The sequence below is a fragment of the Zonotrichia albicollis genome, chromosome 5 (genome assembly GCF_047830755.1).
Source record: "Zonotrichia albicollis isolate bZonAlb1 chromosome 5, bZonAlb1.hap1, whole genome shotgun sequence".
In the NCBI taxonomy this organism is placed as follows: domain Eukaryota; kingdom Metazoa; phylum Chordata; class Aves; order Passeriformes; family Passerellidae; genus Zonotrichia; species Zonotrichia albicollis.
Window position 1 is genome coordinate 31708879 of NC_133823.1, and position 19704 is coordinate 31728582.

The following is a 19704-nucleotide window of genomic DNA, read 5'->3' on the forward strand; positions in this document are numbered from 1 at the left end:
AATTTAGCTAGCCATAAAATATGGTTTTGGCAATATGTTACATTTTGGCAAAACATTACAGGCAGAACCCAACTTAACAAACAAGAGATGGTAATTTCCCACTTTGTCCTTATGACAACATGAAGATGAGTATTGAATGGAAACAAGGACTTTCAGTATTTACTGATATAAGTAATATCACCTTTTCTATTTGCTGACTCAGTGGTTATCATGCCCTGTATGTAACCCTTGATGACCACAGGTGAGGTACAGACTCACTAAGCAGGGTGAGCAAGCCAGCAGAGCCACGGGTGCCAATGGTCACAGGACCATTTTTATATTCAAAAGCCTGTTCAGCACTCACAGTCTTGCCCCTGACACAAACTCACATTATCACTCCATGACCTGATGAACTTGTTCTCTGTCTGCTGTGAGCTCCCTGCAGAAGTACTTTTTCTTCGCCTTACGTGTGACACACAGCCTCCCTTTTCCCACTACTTTTTCATGCAACTTTCTTAGTTACTGAACTAAGTTTTACTGATGCAGAAGTCAAAGAAGGATGTATATTCTTGGAAACTTTTTTTTTTTTTAAACAGCAATGGAGAGATCAGATAAAAAAGCGCAAATTTTTATAATGTGAAAAATTGAAGTAACTGAAGGGCAAATGTCTGCCTAGACTAACAACAAGCCAGAGGACAAAATAAGAAAGAACATAGAAAGAAATGTTGCTAGAAATCATGAAAACCACTATAAGTCTTCCTCTTTTTTCTCTTTGAATGCCAGATGCTCTAGTCAATCCTACACTATAAAGTACATAGCATCTACATCAGATTGCATTACTAATTTTGCCAGTTTTGAAAGGACTACAAAAAATTAGATATTTACAAAAGCATGGAAATAGCTTGCCTTTCTCTTGAGCCTGTTGTATTTGATACTTGGAACTGACAAATTAATAATTTTCATGAGAAAAAAAGGCTAAACCGCAAGAAAAACAGTTTTCAAAACCAGGGTCTGAAGTTCTTCATACTGAGGAATAACTGCACTCCCCTTACAATGCAAGGGCACATCTGACTATGTGTCTGTCTGGATTCTACAAGGAATCATCCTAAATATCTCAAACTATTATGGAAATGCATAAAGTTATTTCAGGAAAAGTATCATAGATTTCCACTAAGCATGTAACTCACATCAAGAAATACATGGCACTAAGTCTTTACTTCTTCAGTTCATCTTCTAGCTATCCCTAACAAAAAGTTCCTGGCACCCCCACCTCATTCAGACTATGCAGACTTGCACAGAAAACACTGCATGTTTCTTTCCATTCCTGCCAAAATAAGCAGCTTTGAAAAAGTACAATATTCACACCAAAATCATCACAAGCATCAAAATCCCCCAGTGGGGTGTATTCCTCACAGCTATTGTCTTCAACACGATCAGGTAACAATCCAAGTTTTTAACCAATCAATGTTTACTAAAATATCATCCTATTTATGAAAATTAGAGGCTTCCCCTGCCATCCCCATAACTGAAGTGAAAACATCAGTTGTTCAGCACAATTACACTGCTATTGAAAACAGGTAAAGGTTTGCACTATGAAGAGGAGACTCTAGACATAAGAAATATGGTTATGCAAGTCTTGTCAGAAATCATCTCTTGAATACTGTATCAGCTGATTTCCTACAATGTCACATACAACCTGCTTCTAAAGATACAGGTCTGCTATGAGCTTGAACAACTTGATAACGTTCAGCTTTACACAGCTTCTGATATTCAGAAAAGTGTACTTGCTATGGGTTACTTGTCTGCATGCCTACTTTACATTTGTCTGTGTATCTGGCTACAATACCATGAAATGTCATGTTACCTAAATTTCAACAAGCAGAAAAATATCACTGTCACAAAAAGCATATCAAAAGTATAAAACGGTTTTTATCATCCACTATTTCTCTAAGAACTTGCATTGTAAATGACAAGTAAGTCAATTCTGCTGTTAGGAACTTCTGCTGACTTTTATAGATTAGTACGGATTTGTTCTTCTCACATGGTAAGAAAGTAATTAATATCTGAAAACTTAATTATTACTAATAGATCTATTTATTTATAATTCAAATTTGGAAAGCAATTAAGAAAAACTTCCCATCATCCTTTCTGTAAGTTAGTTTACAGCCGGCACTCCCCAAAACTGACATTACTCAGAACATCATTTTTATAGGGAATATAATAAGAAATAAAGACTAGCAAGCCATAACATAAAAATATTGTTAATGGTAGCACTTTGGCAAAAACCAGAGTAAATGGTTTCTGCCAATGAATATTAGTATGCACAATCTTTTAAGTGCATTCTAACATGTTCCATACTTTCCGTTCCAAAGTAAAATGAAAGGTGAAAAAAGGTTAAGGACAAAGTCTTAAACTTAATAGACTTGAAGTCCTCAAATGTTCTGATTCATTTCTGATGGGCAAAATAGAAGCAACTACATATTTTGTTTCCAAATTTACCAAAACTTCAGCTATGTTTTGTGCACTCCACTACTTTAAAAGGCAAGTCTTGACTTCTTTACAAAGTTTTCATATTTGACAATGCAGGGAGGAAAAATAAATTAAATTTTAAAAAATAATGAAATTACCTAAAAGTTTTAAATAAAATATTAATAATCAGGTCAAATGCCTAGTTATAACCCAAGACAGACAGAGCCATAGAAGGGAATGACTCATATTGCCTCCTTTAAAAAATCACACAATTCCTGAAGGTACCTGAAGACCATGAGTATCTTCACTTCTCCATTTTGAGAGATGACAATTTCTCACCTGTAGAGAATGATTTCTCACTGACAAGTGTTGTGGGTCTAGATAATTGCAGAATCCCAGCACCACAATTTCCAGAAACAGTAAGGAAGAGAGCAAGGCAGAGCACATAAATACTCAGTTGAAACTGCCAGCTAACACAGCCCAGATAAATGCTTAAATTAAAATTAATAGTAGTAATGGTTATCTTTTCCCTAAATTGTACAGTGATCAGCATTCAAAATTTGCATGTGCACACATAGACCCTCCTCAGTCATATGTGGTTTGAATCCACACTGCTGTGGATTCTTAACAAGAAAATCCCATCTTACTATGCAACATATCTACTGAGAAACAACACCTTTTAACTTCAACATGAAAATTAATCACAGTGCAGCTAGAAATCTGAAATTTATTAAAAAAAATGAGAGAACAAACAAGAAATAGCCTACCTCAGTAACTTGATAAGAATGTTCTGAAAAAGAAGAATCTCAAATTTTTGGTTTTTTTCCCAGAGACTGTATTTGCCATGTAAAATTCACTGCATAGCATAAAAAGCATAATGGCTAACTACAGCTGGATGTTCACAGGAGGCATCTTCTTGAACACTAGTTCCATCTGGACAGATGAATGTACAACATCAGTAAGAAGGCTAGAGCGTCTACAACTTCAGTAAGACGGCTAGAGAGGAAGTTTTTCTGTAGGTGGCCAAAGAAGTAATTAAAAGTTTGGATTCAAATCCCTGAACATCATTGGTTGCGCAGTCTGGTTTCTAACTTGTGAGCAAGCTCTTCAAAAATTAAGGTGGCTGTGTGTATGGAAGTGGCTTCTACACAAGAAATTCTCCTCTCAAGAGTGCTCAGAACTCTCCACACTGATGACTCAAGGCCAATTGTGTAAAGTCTCTATCAGGCTTCTATAAAAAAATCACCTGTGTTCCTAATGTTCTGTATTAGTAAGCTCTGAGATATCAGCACTGAGTTTCTAGCTGCCCTGCAATGGTTGTAGTTATGCTACACAAAAGTTCTCATAAACAAAGAAACACCTAGTACCAATTTAAAACCATCTGACACTGGTTATAACCATCTGACACAAAGTACTGTGTGTTTCTATTTTGCTCACTGCTGCAAATAAATTTTTTCTAAAACGAACATAAAAATGCCATTACACTGATTCATAACATGGTATTTTAGATACTGATAATATAAGTTAAAATAAGTGCTAAAAAAGTAAAATTGAATCTGCCAGTCTCTGTTCTTCCTCTGGAACAAACCCACTAAAGCTCGATCTCTTTTTCAAAAATTCAAATACTTCACACATTCTTTCTCCATTCCCTTTAAAACAATCATCTTCACTGAGTCACACTTTTTAAGCTACTTGTGCAGTGACTAAATTATAAGAAATTCTCCCCCTCACAAATATCTATGATCTCTGCCTCAAAAACATTCCCCTTTTTTTGTGTTTTGTCTTTTGGGTATTACTTTAAGGCTACAAGAGAATAGGTTACACATAGCTCAAAAAGAGATGGAAATTAGAAATTCCACATAGTCAGAGTCAAATGCCACCCCTTATCGTTATCTGTGACAATTCAGAAATGATCCTGTTTGTTTAAACTGCTGAAAAACATAGCTATTTTGGGCTCAGACTGCTGTAAGTGACAACAAAATTGGGACAATTATGCTGAGCTTCTTCTATATATAATAAGGAACTCTCAAATATTCTGCAAAGATATCCAAACCGACTAAGACAAGGAGAAATGCAAGTACTTGCAAGTACAATACACTTCCCTGGCATACCTTTTAAGTTTTCAATAGCTTTATTAAAGCACTTTTGGTTTTTATTTTTATATCAAAATGTTCACTTCCTTGATTTGGCAGAAAATAAAGAGCACCTTAAGACTACTTGAACATTCACAATAGTGAGATTTCACAAGCAAACAGTTAAGCATTTTATTATCCTTTCCTAAACACACTAAATCATAATTTGGAGACGTGCTGGGTGTGTTACAACTGGCTTCTGGGTTCTTCAAATAGGGCAACAATGGCAAAGAAACATCTACAGACCTGTAAGAGCAGAAATGCATCCTCCTGAAAATTCCCCCACCTATTGTCTCACTTGCCAAGACGATTACTCTTGCACAACAAGATGCTATAAAATACAGCGCTGGTGAAGCCACACCTGGAATCCTGTGTTTAGTTTTGGAGTCCTCCATACATTGAGGTGCTGGAGCACGTCCAGAGAAGGGCAACAGAGCTGAGGAAGGGTCTGGATCACAGATCTGATGAGGAACATCTGAAGGAGCTGGGTTGTTTAGCCTGGAGAAAAGGAAGCTCAGGGGAGACCTTATCACCCTTTCCAACTCCCTGAAAGGAGACTCCCTTGAGGTGGGAGTTGGTCTTTTCTCACAGCTAATGAGTGATTGACAGAGGCAAAGGCCACAAGTTGCACCAGGGTAGTTTTAGACTGGATAGAAGGAAAAAGATTTTTCCCTGAAAAGGTTGCCAAGCTCTGGAAGAGGCTGCCCAGGGAAGCCACTGTCCCTGGGGTAGTTAAAAGATGTGCAGATGGAGCACCCAGCAATGTGGTTTGGTGGTGGGCTTGGAAGGGCTGGGTTAAAGGTCGGACTCGATGTCAAAGGGCTTTTCCAACCTTAATCATTCTATTTTTGGCACTTGGAGAACTCTACTTTCTTGTATTACATTCTGTATTCTTACGTTACATAGGGAATTTTAATCAATTTCACTTTACTGTAATCAACTTCAGCATTTAAATTTTTTAAACCAACCAAATCAGAATCCAGTAGACTTTTCATATGAAGTATCTAATACATCAGAAATATAAATACACCCGCATTTTGAAGAAGCCTGGAATAACAAAAATGACCAGGAAATGATAAAATTGTGGCAAAACTGAATGATAACTTCCACATAAAATAAATACTGTAAAGAGTACATCTTAGCATTCTTTATATTTGTAATATTAAAGATTAACAGGTTTTTAAATACAAGTAGTTAAATAGGTGAAAAAGGCAACTTCTAATATTTCAGGTTTCATTCTTCTATTCAAGTAAAATTATGTACAACTCATTTTTCTTCTTTACAGTCTTTGCCTACTGTTTAATTCTTTTAAAGAGCTTTGTTAAACTATTTCTTTTTCCCTCACCATTAAACTGTAATTTTATTTCCAATTTCATGTTTTTAATATCTACCTCGGTTAGCTGCTTTACATGCCTTCATATTGAAATTCTGTGGCAAATATAAGCAAATTAGACCTTTAAGAGAGCCTGTAAAGAAGAAGTTCCAGTACACACCAAAATATTTTCAGGTACACAGTGCTCATGGACTTGACCATTATCTGGGACATGCCAGCAGAGTAGAGAGAAGCTGGATTTCTAAAGTGAGAGATTTGCAGGACTAAATTTTAGCAGGTCTGTAAGTCCAAAGAAACAGTCCCACACACCCTTTTCTCAGCACGCTGCCCGCTCAGGAAGCTCTGGTGCTGCAGCTCTGGACAGTCACTGTCACCCTGCAAACACATTCCCACTTTTCTGACATAACTAACTATCTGTGGGGCTGAACAGACACTTGAATCCAGGATTTAGCCATGTTAAAAACAAACAAACAGAAAAACGTCTTACTTTATCTAATAATAATCCTCGATATGGTGACTCTAAACCTAACATCAGGGCATAAAACAAAGACAGAGAAGCAAATGTGTATTATCCAGTGAACCTGAGCTAGGAGCCAAGTCTGTGAATTGTACAGGACAAGGCACTTCTGTGATGTTACCACAATAGATAAATTGATAAAAGAAATAATAAAAGAATCATGTAAACACAGCATCAGATAATTAAGAAAAAGCACCATGAAGTGTTCCTCAGACATCTACAAGAGATCTTCCCTGGCAAGGGCTAGCTGATAGCATCATAAAGCAGTGGGAATCTGTTTAACATAGGATTTAGTGTACTTCATTAGTGAGAAGAGTTCCCAAACATGCCTAAACACCTGAAACAGGGAACTGTTCACCAGATTAAATATAGCTTAGTCTTACTAGTAAAGAAGCATGAAATATTTTAAAAAGCTTTTCAGTTCTGCTCTTTTTGAAATTCAGTGTCCTCCCACAAAGACACCATTATTTCTTTATCTGAGACAACAGCTTAAAGTACTGTACATTTTAATTGCAAAGCACTGCAACCTATCTTGAAAGTGATGGATATGTATTTCTAGTTTAAAAACATCAATAGTTCTACTACAAAAACTAGATATTGAGAGCACATGTCAAATGCAGCAAAGTTAATTTTACACAACTGTTTTCAGTCTTCAACTAACGGATCTTCATTAAACTCCCTTATGATTTCCCAGGGCTTGCAAATGAGTGAATCAAATTATTTTATTGAATATGACTCTCAATTATTTCAGTTCACAGTACAAAAATGTATTTGCAAATCATAGTGTTTGCATATATTTGGATATCCTTAGTTACCCAAATTATTACAGAACTAGGTAGATGAAATACATAGAGCTAAAAGGCAAAAATTAAAGTAATATAAGTAAAATAGTTTCAAAATCTGGTTTTGTACAACAGTATCTACAAAATTCTTCCTGTAAACAGGCATCTAATATAACCTGATACTACAAAAGCCAAAAATAATTCAATTGAATGGTCTACACGAAATTTCATAAATACATCTATGAACCAACCATACCTTCAGGGTCTTCAACCTCCACAGAAAATGTCATGCTGCATTTTTTCAATTACATGAATATACTCCACTTTTCCTCCAAGGTACTTCTATTGAGCAGAGGAAAACATCCTTTCCACTTCACCAAATTACACCAGTGTCTTTGTGTATGCAATTTCATTCAATAGTTACATCCTCCAAGCTCTGCTAACATCTGTAGTCTAAAAATAAAATGTACCAGAAGTATTCTGTATATTTTCATCTGATGTAAAAGTGCTGCATGAAGAAAATTTGTCAGAAAATATTGTATGTGAATAAAACGTTGATAAAGCTACTAAAAGTAGTCAACTTTAGTCCTAAACATAAAACATTCTACTTGCTTTCTAAAACCACTGAAACAATAAAAGCTGCCTTTTAGCAGTAACTAAATATGCTACAAGAACACTCAGATTTATTTTAACAGTAATACATGCCCCACAAAATTGTTTATGAACAAGTTACATTATGGTATTTATAGAAATACAAAAACATTTAGAGGCAAACATATAAAATACACAGTGAGAACATTTAAATATGTTTTTTCTATCTTAAAAAGATAGAAGCAAACAACAGTTCAATGGGAATAAGTCCTCTTCTTCAAAAAAATGCCAGATACTGCTTTAAGAAATTATGTTGGTGGATTGAAATACAAATCACAGCTGCAAAACAAAGTTTTCTATCTTTAAAAATAGATTTTGTGGCCCAGGAATAAATAACACTACACATTTTCATAGTAAGGGCTACCCCTCCTGGTGTGCTTGGACATATATTTCCATATAGAAGCTCTTATTAATACAAACAGAATTACACAGATCTGTCTACATGAGCAATTTTGACATACTTTAACACATTAACATAAGAAGGCCTTTCAAAATGTGCTGAAGTAAGGAAGAATGAATTAAAACACTATTCATGTTTTAATTCACCGAATCATGAAATAGTTAAGGTTGGAAGGGATCTTGAGTATCATCTAGTTCCAATGCCCCTGTTCACTGCAGGCAGTGAATCTTCCACTAGACCATGCTACTCAGAGCCCATCCAGCCTAGACCTGAACACCTCCAGGCACAGGAAGTTCACAGTGTCTCTGGGCAACTTCTTCCAGTGCCTCATCCCATCTTATGGTAAGGAATTTCTTCCCAAAATCCAATGTAAACCTAGCTTTCTCCTGCTTAAGGCTATTGCCTCTTTTCCTATCACATGTCCTTGTAAAATGTCCCTTCTCACCAGAATTCTGTTAGTATTCTAGAACAGGAGCACAAATATAATTACTTAAATTTTATCCCACACAAGTACCTAGGAGCAGAATCTTACCTTGATCAAATGGTTTACCCGGACTCCATGTACGAAAATAATCATCCTGGAGGGGGAGAAACAACCTAAATTTAGTAAAATATAAGGAATCCATGAAAAGCTCACAGTATCATAAAAGACAGAAGAAGCATACCAACCTCTACTTCCTAGAAAAGGCAAGCAGCAAAATAAAATAAAAAGGAGAGAAAAAGATTACAGTTATCATAATGGGACAAATTACTTATACAGAATAAAACAGTGTAATTCAGAGGCCATTTGCACCACTCATAGTAAAAATGCTATTCAAAAATGTTATTTAATAGCCTTTAAAATAGAAAATGTCTCACAGTACTCACACAGGTAATGTTTCTAGCACTGTTTTTAAAATGTTACAGTAGTTTTCCTGTACTTTAACTTCAAAGGTATTGAAAAACTTAACTACATTTTCAATGCATGGTTTTTCAAAAGTAAAGCTTCAAAGTCATCATCAATAGAATTTTAAACCATTTGTGAATTTTGGAAAAATAATTTTCCATGTAGTTTTAACTGCATCAGTAAGATCTTTCATTTAGTCAGTCTAATTAGCTCTGTTTTCTATAAATCATCTTTATAGATATAAAATATCTTCCTCTTTATGTCATCAACTGTATTAGGCTTCAATTCCAAGAAGCAAAACCTTAAACTAATTGCTTTCAAGATTATGAGAAATTTTATAACAAATTACAAATTCACAGCCAAGACAATAGATGTATCTGCACATCTCAGATAACAGGTTTCACAGAAAAATGGCTGGAATTGTTTATTATTATGTCTTAATCCAACTAACTACACTCTAGAACAAAATATTTAATAGACTGTACCAAACATTTTAAAGCCTGCATATATTAAACTTAACAAAACGCAGTGGGTGTACTGTCAAATCCAGCAGTTCCATCCCACTTGCTAAAAGATCACTGTAAAAAAACATCAATTTATACAAATTTAAATGTAAAATGTAAATCTCAGAGTTGTCAAAGCCACACAGTCAGAATTTAGAAATTATCAAGCATCAAATACGTCTTTGCAAGTACAGAACACTCATTGGGTTTTGACCCCCAAAGAAAAAAAAAGTAGTTGCAGCCTAAACTGTATTTGACGGATTATGTTTTATTAGTAAAAATGCTTTTATGAAAATTTGTGCTTTGAAAGACAAAGAACTGAGCAGAATCTGGAAGTGCAAAATAGAACTTTATTCCTGTACCAATACTTAACCATTCCTTTACTCTGATGCTGCACAGATTAAAAATCCACAAATCAGTATATGTGATTTGTCTTTTTAATTGCTATAATTTTGAAGTAATAAAATACACACAGGGATATCATTATTTTCCAACACACAAGAAGAAATTACAATTATGATGGTATTTTTGGTATATTAGGTGAATCCTAATATTCACCATGATGTTATTCCTACAGTGGTGTTCTGAACAGGTCTGAACCAGCTGCCAGGCAATTCTGTTCCAGGAGTCACACCACAGTGGCAGAACTTAAGATTCTTGAAAAAACATCAAAGTGGTAGATTCTCTTTCTATGTCTACTAAATAAAAAATGTTCATTCACAATGAGCCCATGCAGAAAATTGAGCATTACTATTAAAATAGTGAAAAAATAGAGTATCTAGAATATTCAGCTAGTAGAACAAAAGAGAAGTCATCCTGAATGTGACAAATATCCCCTCTAAGGCAAAGCATCCTGCATTTTGCTTAAGGAAGAATGTACAAGTGGGGCTTGTATAAATTATATGTTCTCAAGTTGGCCTGAAACCACCCAGAAGATAAATCAATTCTTGTTCATCTCTACTGCAGACAACTTCACAGACACCAAAGATAATATCCCTCAGGCATTGCCAAAAGTCTTGCTGACTGACTTCTGTCTACAAAGCAGCTCCCTACCTTTCTTGTTACCCTTCTGTGAATCTTTTCCAAGTCTGCTCTCTTGGCAAGTGGAATAGTGCACAGCATTCAAGACAAAGCAGCATTATGGATCTATACACAACACAACACTACACTATTTTGTTCTGTATTCTTCTCCCCAGTATGCCCGCCCCTCTGTTGTAGGTTGAGTCTATGTTTTTGTTCTTTTTAATATGATTTGAATGGTTTGCATGGAATTTTCTACTATAAATCCAAAATATAAATATCTGTAAATCATATGTACCTATATTGATTTTCCGACAGAATTAATTTTTCCAATCAGGTGCTATTTAAATAAAATCCACTATTGGATATGTTAAACAAAACCCCTATGTGCCTCTACAAAAAATTAAAATTGATAATCAACTGTCAGATTAGGTAAAGAAAATGCTTCAATAAATTACAGCTTCACAATTTTACAAATACTCCTGAAGCTATTTAACCTTCTGCATAAGAGCCTGTCTTCCTCTTACATTCTGACCTTTTCTGATCTTCAGTCAATAAGTCTGATTATAATATAGTTCAATATTCTCTGCAGAATGTAATCAAGATTGTTATATAATGTACAAAGCCTCAATTTCACAATTTCAATATAAAAGCATAATGAAGGAATACACATTTTACAGTGAAGTCTGAGTAGCATCACAGCATCTCTAGGTAAAGCAACAATCTATAACTGCAAAAGTCAGGATCTCAGGACAGATCCTAAGTCTCCTGAATTTCTTCAGGGGTTGGTTTGCTTGCCATTGTCCTGAGCATGTTAAAGGGCAAGTTGTGCAAGTAAGCAGAATAAAGTCACAGATTTGTACCAGTAACCATACCACTCTCTCAACATCTTCCAGCTAATGGTATTCATGCATTTTAAACAGAAAATTCATCCTCACTGCTCTACTTGAAACTATGTGAAATGTCAGGATTTCTTTAAAGTGTCTCTTTGAAAGACACAAAGCACTTCTAATAGCCATGGATGATGGATTTCAATGAGTTTAATATCCATGCCTTAAAATTATGCATATTTAAGCATTACACTCATTCAGGGTCATAGTGATGAAGTGTTTCTAAGAACTTAAGCTCATGATACAGTTATATATGCAATTTGAGACTAATAACTTTTCTTTCTCTGAAAAGCTCTTACTATTAAAAAAAAAAAATTGTCGTCTGAAAATCTGACAACCCTATAAAAAGAACCAAAACAGCAGCTTAATGAGAAAAGATATTAAAAAATAGGAAAATATATATTCTGCCTTGAACATTTTTATTGCTTCTTTTTGGACTTCAATATCCTTCTATATATATTCTCTTATTTGTTAAAAATGAGTTAATATATAAGTTTTTTAAAAAATACACATTATGGTAAGAGAGAAAAAAGCTCAATGAAAAAAACTTCAAATAACAAAAACCCTAGTCCATACATGGCAATTTTGCGATGCAGCACAAGTTTTCATCTTTCAATAGACACAGAACCTAGGAGCCTATTGCTGGTCTTTCCTCTGTAACACATTTGTTACATTATTTAACACATCTCTCCTCTGCAACATTTTCTGTAAATGCTGCCACCACTTGAACAGAAATCTATATTCTAAAGAGCATAGTTTTACATGGTTGATGAGTGACTCAGAGAACAACAGGTGTCCATAGGTGAGGAAGAAGTTTCCTCACAAAATATTTTCAGACCAAGGTTGACCTGAAAAATTGGACAAAGAAAACTCAGCCCTTGTTTTGTATTCAACGTTTTAGCTCTAGTACAGCCTACACAGTAAAAGCTAATATATTAAAATAAAAGCTGATTTGTAACAGAGAATCCACTAAAATTGAAGAAGTTTTCTGAACTTATAATTACCTTTATATTGTATTAAAATACAATTTCACTGGTGCAGCACAGGGCTATTGTTATTTATGTGACTTACAAACTACCAATTTTAGAAGTCTGAGCAATGACATGCTTCATTTATAATAACTTTTCAAGAAACAATACTTCTAACAGTTGCCAAGCAGGAAAGACATGATTTCCTGAACACCGTTCAACAGCAAACTTAATTCTGCCCATACAAAACTCCATTTATATGACTTACTGTAATGCAAAAAGTACATTTTACTGCTGGCCTCCCCATTCCTACAGAAGAGTTGGATTGTTTTTAACAAGGAAGACTTGCATACTTCACTATAGAGGGACATGGAATTGCATTTGACAATTCTAGAAGCAAACGTTTTTCTGGCTGCCCATGCTCCCTAAAAATTTAAAATCTACAGTATTAGATTCAGATTATTTTTTCCTCACTGCTGTTAGCTGTTCTCCTATTGAGTATTTCACTCTTTTTAATTTCAAGGAGTTCTTAATGGGCTTTCCATTCCAATTCTTCTTTCTGCATCTCAAGTACACACATCTGCTTCTCATCCAACATGAAAGCTCTTTACCTCTTCCAGGCTAGGTCTTTGCTATTTGGTAGCTGTGCTATTTTCAGACTCCAACAAGCCAAGTCAGTTCAGCCCACTGAACTGTCTCCCATCACAGCTCTCCCCCTGCCTCAAGCTCACTTCTGCAGCAAACTTAAGCTCCCCAAGTATCTCCCCCTCACATCTTTGCACCACTCCAATAGCAGAGGATTTGATTCATCTGCCCCAAACCTCCCCAGTGACTGTAACAGATATTTGTATCCTAAGTCTCAATGAAAGAGCTGGGGTGGAGTGGTCATCTGATACCTCTGCACCAACCTCTTTCCAGTGCCAGAAAAAGAAAGCACGAAACGTGTGCAGAAATTTTTTCCGCTTGTATTTTGCTCCAGGACCTCCAGTCTAACGACAGTGAGAGTGTCATTCTTAAATTGCTGGTCACATGGAAAACTGTTACAGGAATAAAAGGATGAGACAACAACAAAGCTGCCATAATATGAGAAATCCACCAGTCCTAAATACTGTAGTTTCCTTAAATAAATGAGGGCCACAGACAGCAAACACAGAGTAACTAAGATACACACATCTAATGAGAGTACTACCCCAAAACATAAACCATAACTGAGGAACTATCAATTGCACCAGGAAAACACATTATGCTTATGTATTAGAAAATTCCTCAACCTGAAACCTGAGCCAGTCTGGAATTCTCATCCAGGATGCAGACATGCTGTTCAGCAGCACGTGCATACTCACTTGCCTATCAGATGCTGGTTTTCATCTCTGCTGAAGTGCACAGACATCTGATCTATCATAAGCTATGTCAGCACTCTGCTGTACAAATGTGGAGTGTCAGTTTAGCCCATTAAATGCAGGATAGGGCACACATGAGAATAAGGCAGACACCACACTCCCCAGAACCCCATTTACCATCACTGCATCTCACATATCTCAGAACACTTGTGAAGGCAAGAAGCCAGCATGGACCTTGTGCTCCTTAGCACATTTTTTACTAATTCTCCCAGATGCATGTAATAAGTTGCTTGATCTGTCAGACCTTACGTGATGTCACATAGCTAGCTACAGGTCTGCACTAGAACTAGGAACAAAACTAGTTCCAGGAGGGCAGGGACCGTTGCATCTAGCACATTTTTTGGCTCAATAATTTCTTCTCAACAGGAACTCCCATTTTCCACCACCTGAAATACCTGTCTTGCTTCCCATAAAGCCAAATTTAAGAACTGCACAGAGCAGGAAGCACTCTTGAGTGAATTAGTTTCAAAAAAAAAAAAAAAAAAAAAAAAAACAACAAAAAAAAACCATTATTTTAAAATCACATTTATTACACTTAAGAAATTAAAGAAAATAAGCCCAGAAGATATTTACAGACTAGCAAAATGGAGACGTCCGCCAGCTTTGACTGCAGATTAGGTCTCCCATTAGAAACATAATTAGTTTAGCCAAAACCACCAGGAGTTCAGTGCTCAAAGTACTCAGATACAGACAAAGGCAGCAGCCCTTCACATCAATACTTCTGAGAATCGAGGAGCCAAGATAACTATCAGTTAATAACTCGAAGATCCAACATCAGAAAAACTCCAAAACAACGAACCACCCCAGAGGTAATATGAGCATTGTTTCTCTGGCAGAGAAAGATGTAATCACCTGCAGGCAAGGCAGAGCCTTGCTGCAAAGCCCTTTGCTGCGTGCCTGGCAGGCAGTCCCCAGGAGCAGGGCACAGCACTGGCAGTGAAAGGACGCTGCTGTGCTGTTCCCTGCCAGCCTGCAGGGAGCCTGGGGGCAGCTTCCCCCCAGCTCCTGCTCCTGCCACCCCTGAGGCCAGCATTCACGGGGCTGGCACAGCACAACGGAATCAATAGCTGCTTCCAGTGACCCTGGCACTCAGCTCCCCAATCCAGTGCTCATCCCGCTCCCTTCCTTGGCCTCGTGTTTCTGGTACCATTGATGAAGCTGGGCTGGGAGCCACCACTTTTCAGCCCTCTCTGTTGCACAGCTCCCATTCAGTAAGATTTCTGTGGATGCTGTCTTTTTGGTACTAGCAGCGTTACTAACAGCAAGTTTGAATAGCACAGTATTTCAAATCACTTGTCAAGAAATACAACATGCTCACTAAAGCATATATTCAGAAATATGGAGAAAGTACTGAAAAACATTTTGAAAAGGATGGAATTAATATCAAAGCAGAAGCACTATAAGCTTCTAAATCCCAGTAAAATTTAAAACATTGTTTCTTTAGAAGTGCATCTCATATTTCTCATCATGGATAAAAGAAATAAGGAAAAGTCTTTTCCTTACAAATACAAATAGTTCTGATCATTCTCCTATCATGCTTTCAAAATTCAACTTGTGAAAAAGGCCTTAAAATATACTTGCTAGACAATAGGAGAAAAAAATGAAAATAGATTACATATGTGAAGTAAAAGACTATCTGTGGGACTGCCATATGCCTGCTCAGGCATTTCATGCACCTGGTGCTGTTCCATTTCCTCAGACGCCACTTCACTAATGCACCAGCCCAAGGCAACAAGGGCAAAAATTACTCCCTGATCCTCTGCATACAGTTCCACAGGCAGCCAAAAGCAAAACAGAAAACAGCAACAGACTATACAGAGATCTCAGATCCTATATGTGGGGCTGGAGGGAATCTACCTTGGTATGTTGAAATAGAATGGCAATATGTTTGTGAGGCTATGGTTTGTGTCTATAAAAAAAAAAAAAAAGGTGAACTGTATAAAGGAGATCTCTGAAAACTGGAAAAAAAGGCTAGCATCTTAAAAGATAAAAGCTAAGAAATAAATACTCAGTGCAGAGACCTACCAGTGACCAGTCAGAGAGGCTTGCACAATGAAATAACAGTTTTGTGCACAACGAGACAATGGGGGGTGTGTGCACCTTCTGTATCAAATGCTGCACTATTCCACAAATGACAGGAGCTCATGTAATTTGTCTTTTCAAACTTTTCTTTCTCCCTTCACCAGCCTTTTGGTTTGTTTTTTTTTTGTATAGTGCTGCAAGACAAAATTGTCATATTCAGGACAGAAGCCCTGTAAGATGTGAAGGACACAGGGAGGGCACAAGGACATGAGCAGGCTAGGTTTTAAAGGTCTGTTAAATGTCTAAAAGGATTTGAAAAGGCCTTGGCTCTTAAACAGTTTCTGGAAAACATTTTTTCAACTGTATCTGACCATAGCAAGAGGGGAAAAAAATGCTAGTCATCAATTTTTATTCAGGAAGGTAAAAATTTGTGTCTTTTTACCATGTCCTGGAATCACTTACAATTACAGATTCTATACATTTGATGACATTTCTTTTGGTTTTTGTTTGTTTTCCAACCTGGAGAAAATTAATTACAAGGACAGTAATGAGATCTACTGTATCATGCCAGTTGCATGGACAGAATTTTGGTATGTTTCTCCCAGCAGAGGAGAAACTAAGTCTCTCATGCTAAGGGGCTCAGGACAACGTTCTAGCCCACCCCTCACTGCCATGGAGACAAAGAACACCCTAGTGTGAAAACAGTCCAAAATGGAAGAAATTAAAGAATTCAAAACGTTATGAGAGAGAAATTGCAGTGCTATTATCATTACAAAGCAAGTAAGAACAGATGTGTCAACAGAAAATGGAATGGAGGGAAAACCACACATATAGAACATGAATGCAAATTAGCAGAGGGGAGTAGTTAAAATAGGTGGTCTCAGCTCAAGAGTGCTATACAGATATTAACAAAATAATTCCTATCTACAATTAAAGAATTTAAAAAAAATGTCATGCAGTTTAACATCAATAAGAGAAGTACAAAGACAAGAGAAAATAAGGATGGTAAGAAAAAGAGAACTATATTCTAAGTAACTCAGTCATCCCTTTTGATTGGTAGGATACAAAAATTCCCACACTTCTTGCTAACATTAGAAAATTACAAATTTAGCAAACTGAAGAACAAGACAGAAGAAGCACATACACATTTCAGGGTGATAGGTGATTTAGTACAGTAATGGTATTTCATAGTGATTTGGGAAAACACATATTTCAGCAAGCAATATATTTTTGAATTGGGCTTATTAATTAGGTACATTTGGAAAAGATCAGCTGTTTTACCAAAAAGAAATGGTTACTCTGCAGATTAAAGGGATTTCACTGGCATATCTTAGTCTGTTTAAACAGAACCAAGTCAGGGTTCATTTCTTAGAAAAGTATTTACAAGCCAAATGTCCCATGTGCTTAAGAAGAAATTTAGGCTTTAGTAGCCTAATTCCTGCATCTCCTTAAGAATGTACTTCACAACTACAACATGTTTTAAAAAACATGCCAGTCTTTGTAGGAAAAAATGGTAAGATCTGTGCTCATTCAACCTATATTTAAAATTTAAGTCTAAAATTTACAATATTGCTATATTACTTACCTATTCTGAGCTTCCCCTAATCAGATACTTCCTTTCCATGAAAAGCAGCTTACATTAGTGAAGATTAATATAACACCACAGTATTTCTCAGACAAATCAAGAGAGGCTGCTGTCTCAAGAAGCTTTCTAATGTTCCAATTTTTCAAACAGCAGTTCTAACATGTCCATAATTAAGTGTTTTTCCTCATCCCTTATGTCATGGTTTGAGCCTGGCACAGAGCCAGTGCCCCCCATGAAAATGCCCTCACCCTGGTGTCTGCTGTGAGATGTGACCAGGAATAAGCAAAACAGGCTTTAGCTTAAACATAAAGAACACTTTATTACCTAAACTACAGGAAAATAGGGAAAAACTATAAGGAAAAGAAAAAAAAAAATTGAAAACCTTACAAAAAAACCACTTTCCTCCTCCCCACTACCTGACTTTCTCAATCCGATACATTCTCCCAAATCACCAACTGCCCAGCCTAGCACCACACTTTAGTATACTCAAACTTCAGTTCATGAAGAGGAAAGGAGTCCTTCTTGTTCCATAGGCTTCCCCTGGAAACACACTGAAACCTCATGTGCTTCCCTGTCACTTCGGCACCGCCCGGAAAAAAAGTCCTTTTGCCACTTGTGACATCTTCCTTCCATGCCCAGTGCTCTCACCACCGTGCATAGCCAGAGCTGCTTTTAGGGTTGTCTTTCAAGGATGCCTTGTCTCACTCCAAAAAGGCACAGTCTCTGCTTTGGGACATCTGTCCCCCCCATATTTTTCCAACCCCCTGGGGCCGGGGGATCCTCACGATGAACCCTCCTGGTTCTGAGCCACTGCTTCCCCCTAAGTGCAGTCTCTGTGTCACAGGAACAACTGAGTCCATGGCCACAAGAAAAGTCCAGCCAAAAGGCCACTCCAAATCATCTCTCCCCATTCAATCATCTCCACGTTCTTCGGGCCAGGTCCTTGTCTCATCTCATCTCTCATCTCCCTTCTTATTCAGCTTCGAGGAGGATTAGCATTTTTGCAAGGCCCCAATAATGAAAGAAAGGGGTTAAAACTTTCAGTCTCTGTCCCGGAGCTGCGGCACTCCCACACACGCTGCCGCTCCGGCCGGGCACTCTTCCCCCTCCTTCTCCTCCTGGGCCAGCTGCTATCACATTCGGTGTCGCCGGCTCTCTCTCTCCCTCCTGGGGGGGGGGGGGGGGAGGATGGCTGCCCGAGGGCTGACTCCCTGGGATCTTCCACCCTTCCATTCTCGAGGGCCTCCTCACCTCCCATCTCTGTCCAGGCCCAGGGCCTACCACGTGGCTGCCCCTCCCCCGCCCAGCAGCAGCGGCTGGACAGAGGAGGGAGATCCGACTTCTTCTCCACGACGTCCCAAGAGAACCTCCCAGGGCCAGAGCCCCCCTTTTTAACCCCTGTGTATTCTCGGAGGTGTGTCCAAACCCCACTGGCTACACCAGGTGCCAGTCTCAAACTCAGAACATTCATTGGTTTGACCACAGTTTCCCAGAATTCCCACTTCTTCCTGGTCAAACCACCACACCTTAAAAAACACCCGTCTTGTGACATTTTTATTATTGTATCTGCAAAATTGTAACAAAAAATGTTGACAACGCTGCACATTCCAATTATTCCCTCCCTTGACAAAAGCGATCCTAAGTTAAGGCAAGAGAGTTTCAAGTAAAATGCAAGATGGTGACACCAGGTGGATAAACAAGACACGAAGTTTAGGCTGAATCCTACTGACATTGAAGATTAAGAATCTCAAATAAAAGTGAATTAATTTTAAGGAAATAACAGATGTTTTGTTTCCTCACTCCAGCCACTATGCCTGTGTTATGGAGAGTTAAGGTTCTTTTGACACCTAAACCATGTGTGGTGAAAAACATGTAAGAAACTCCCACATATAAGGAAATACTCCCTAGGATACTCTGTATCTTAGTTCATTAGCATGTATTAGAAGTACCAAGAAAATCAGGATATGCTACAGAGAAACATGAGTCAGAAGACTTACTGTGCATCTACAGAACCCATAAGATACAGAGAAACAATGGCATTCCTCTGTCTTTCAAACTGCAGGGCAAGAGCAGCAAAAGGGGCTCAGACGTCCCCTAATAATACTGCCAGATATAGCACAACATCTGTATATGTGAGATATCTGCATTGCCCTCCTGATCCTTTGTT

At 37.4% G+C, this 19704-nt stretch overlaps 1 protein-coding gene across 4 annotated transcripts in view; it reads right to left on the reverse strand.

Annotated features, from left to right (window-relative positions):
- Positions 1-19704, reverse strand: part of SPOCK3 (SPARC (osteonectin), cwcv and kazal like domains proteoglycan 3) — a 163906-nt gene that overhangs the window by 92883 nt on the left and 51319 nt on the right. For 3 of the 4 annotated variants that reach the window (XM_074541211.1, XM_074541212.1, XM_074541214.1), the window contains exon 3: positions 8796-8841. The exons of the other annotated variant lie outside the window; for it this stretch is intronic. In XM_074541211.1, coding sequence (XP_074397312.1) covers positions 8796-8841 — 46 coding nt within the window. The remainder of the gene's footprint in view (positions 1-8795; positions 8842-19704) is intronic. 4 annotated transcript variants of the gene reach the window in all.